Source organism: Eimeria acervulina, genomic scaffold (assembly GCF_000499425.1).
Source record: "Eimeria acervulina Houghton genomic scaffold, Eah_scaff644, whole genome shotgun sequence".
Lineage (NCBI taxonomy): Eukaryota > Apicomplexa > Conoidasida > Eucoccidiorida > Eimeriidae > Eimeria > Eimeria acervulina.
In genome coordinates this window covers 11,348-13,593 of record NW_013549675.1, presented here as the reverse complement: position 1 = coordinate 13,593, position 2,246 = coordinate 11,348, and the positions used below count along the sequence as shown (strand labels likewise).

The window sequence follows — 2,246 nt, the reverse complement described above, 5'->3', positions numbered from 1 at the left end:
TCATCTGTCTCTTCGTTTGTTTTTATTTTCTCCTTTTGTTTATTTTTGTGTATTTCTTTTACTGCCTTTTTCTTCTTATATCTTTTTATTTATTTTTATTTATTTATTTTTATGCTTATTTATTTTAATATCTCTTTATTTATTAACTATGTTGTATTATATATAAATATATATATGCATATATATATATGTATATATATATATATATATATAAACTTGTATGTTTTGTTTGTGTGTATGAACAGGCGACAATAAATTGTTTAGGGGACTGCATGCAAGGCGGCATTCTAACAGTTGTTTTATGCATAAAGAATTACAGTGCAGCAGATGTTGATATACTTGCTTTGCTGCCTAGAGACATTACTCATCACCTGCAACCTCCTGCTCCTGCTGCTGCTGCTGCTGATGGTGGTGGGGGTGGTGGTGGTGGCGCTGCTGCTGCTGCTGCTGCTGCTGCTGCTGCTGGGCAAGGAAGAGGAAGCAGCAGCAGCAGCAGCAGCAAACACCACCTCCGTAGACACTCCAACTATGCAGCACATACTACCCCAGCCCTCATCCCCCTTTGCTCGAAGAAAGACCTCGGGTCAGGGTTTAGGGTTTAGGGTTTAGGGTTTGTGGGCTGGGGGTGATGATCGTAGTTTCGCCTGCATTTGCACTGATTTAGGGTTTATCTTTTTCGGGAGCTTAGGGTTTAGGGTTTAGGGTTTAGGGTTTAGGGTTTAGGGTTTGCGTGCAGGCGAATAGGGGCTGGGAGTTCGCAGTCGGTTTATTTACAATTTGTTGCTGCCCGCAGCGGTTTGCATGCATTACCTCCTGTGCTGCTGCTAGACAGAAGCAGCAGCAGCAAAGCTATTGCTAGAGGAGGTCAGGTGCTTGTCTTGTAGTAAATACACCCCACATACACCCCACATGCATGCATGCATGCATTTGCATGCACTTGCATGCAACCAATGCATGCATGCATTTGCATGCAGCAACTGCATACACTTGCATGCAACAATTGCATACATATGCATGCAACAAATGCATGCATTTGCATGCATGCATGCAACAAATGCATGCATTTGCATGCATGCATGCAACAAATGCATGCATTTGCATGCGTGCATGCAACAAATGCATGCATGCATATATTTGCATGCAGCAACTGCATGCATGCAGTAATTGTACGCATGCAACAAATGCATGCATCGGCATATGTATATGAATATGCATTTGTGCATGATAGCTATCAAACTAAATCTATCTACCTAGCTAGCTAGCTAGCCAGCTAGCTAGCGCTGCTTTGAAGGCGAGAGATTTAGCTAAGGGCGTTGGTGAGGAATGAACAAATAATATTAAATATATAGAAATAAAAAACAAATAAAATATGTTGTGAGGTAAAGAAGATAGTGCTCAGCTCAGCTGCAACAAAACCCGCGTTTGCTGCTGTTGCAGTTACAGACACCCTTGGGGCTGCATGCATCTGCATGCATCGGGAAGAGAAGACAGAGACACAAGGAACAAGGAGACAGCGGCCATGTGCCTCCATTTAGCTGCAGTCGCTGCAGCAGCAGCTGCTGCTGCTGCTGCTGCTGCTGCAGCTGCATGCATTTGCATGCAGCTGAGAGTTTTACCCCTCAACTCGTTTAAAGAGAGCTCGCGCTAGCCGCAGCCATATCGGCAGTTCGCAGCGGCATTTGCTGCTGCTGCTGCTGCTGCTGCTGCTATCATAAGGCATGTTAGACGGTAGCGGCAACAGCGCCCAGCTGCCGGGGTCGTCTCCCGATCCCGAGAAGCTGCAGCAGCAAATGCATGCACAGCAGCAGCAGCAGCAGCAAATGCATGCACAGGAGCAGCAGCAGCATCAAATGCATGCACAGCGGCAGCAGTAGCAGCAGCAGCAAATGCATGCACAGCAAAAGCAGAAACAAAAGTTGCACTAGCAGCAGCAGCAAATGCATGCACAGCAGCAGCAGCAAAGTCTTGCATCAAGGCTGCAGCAAGAAGTCTGTGGGGTGCTTATTTCTAGGGTTTAGTAGGGTCTACTCGGGTTTTTTAGTGTTTAGGGTTTAGTAGGGTTTAGCAGTGTTTAGGGTTTAGGGTTTTAGGGTTTAGGGTTTTAGGGTTTAGGGATTTAGGGTTTTAGGGTTTAAGGTACTGTTTAGTAGTGTTACGTAGGGTTTATTAGGGTTTATTAGGGTTTACTAGGGTTTACTAGGGTTTATTATTGTTTATTAGGGTTTAGTAGGGTTTATTAGGGTTTA

General features: G+C 44.7%; 1 protein-coding gene across 1 annotated transcript in view; it reads right to left on the bottom strand.

Moving 5' to 3' along the window:
* Nucleotides 1–1,612: 1,612 nt before the first annotated feature.
* The window catches only part of EAH_00045330 (hypothetical protein, conserved), a gene marked incomplete at both ends in the record, with an annotated part of 2,810 nt that continues 2,176 nt past the window's right edge, over nt 1,613–2,246 (bottom strand). The window contains one exon of the mRNA XM_013394777.1: nt 1,613–1,778. Coding sequence (XP_013250231.1) covers nt 1,613–1,778 — 166 coding nt within the window. The remainder of the gene's footprint in view (nt 1,779–2,246) is intronic.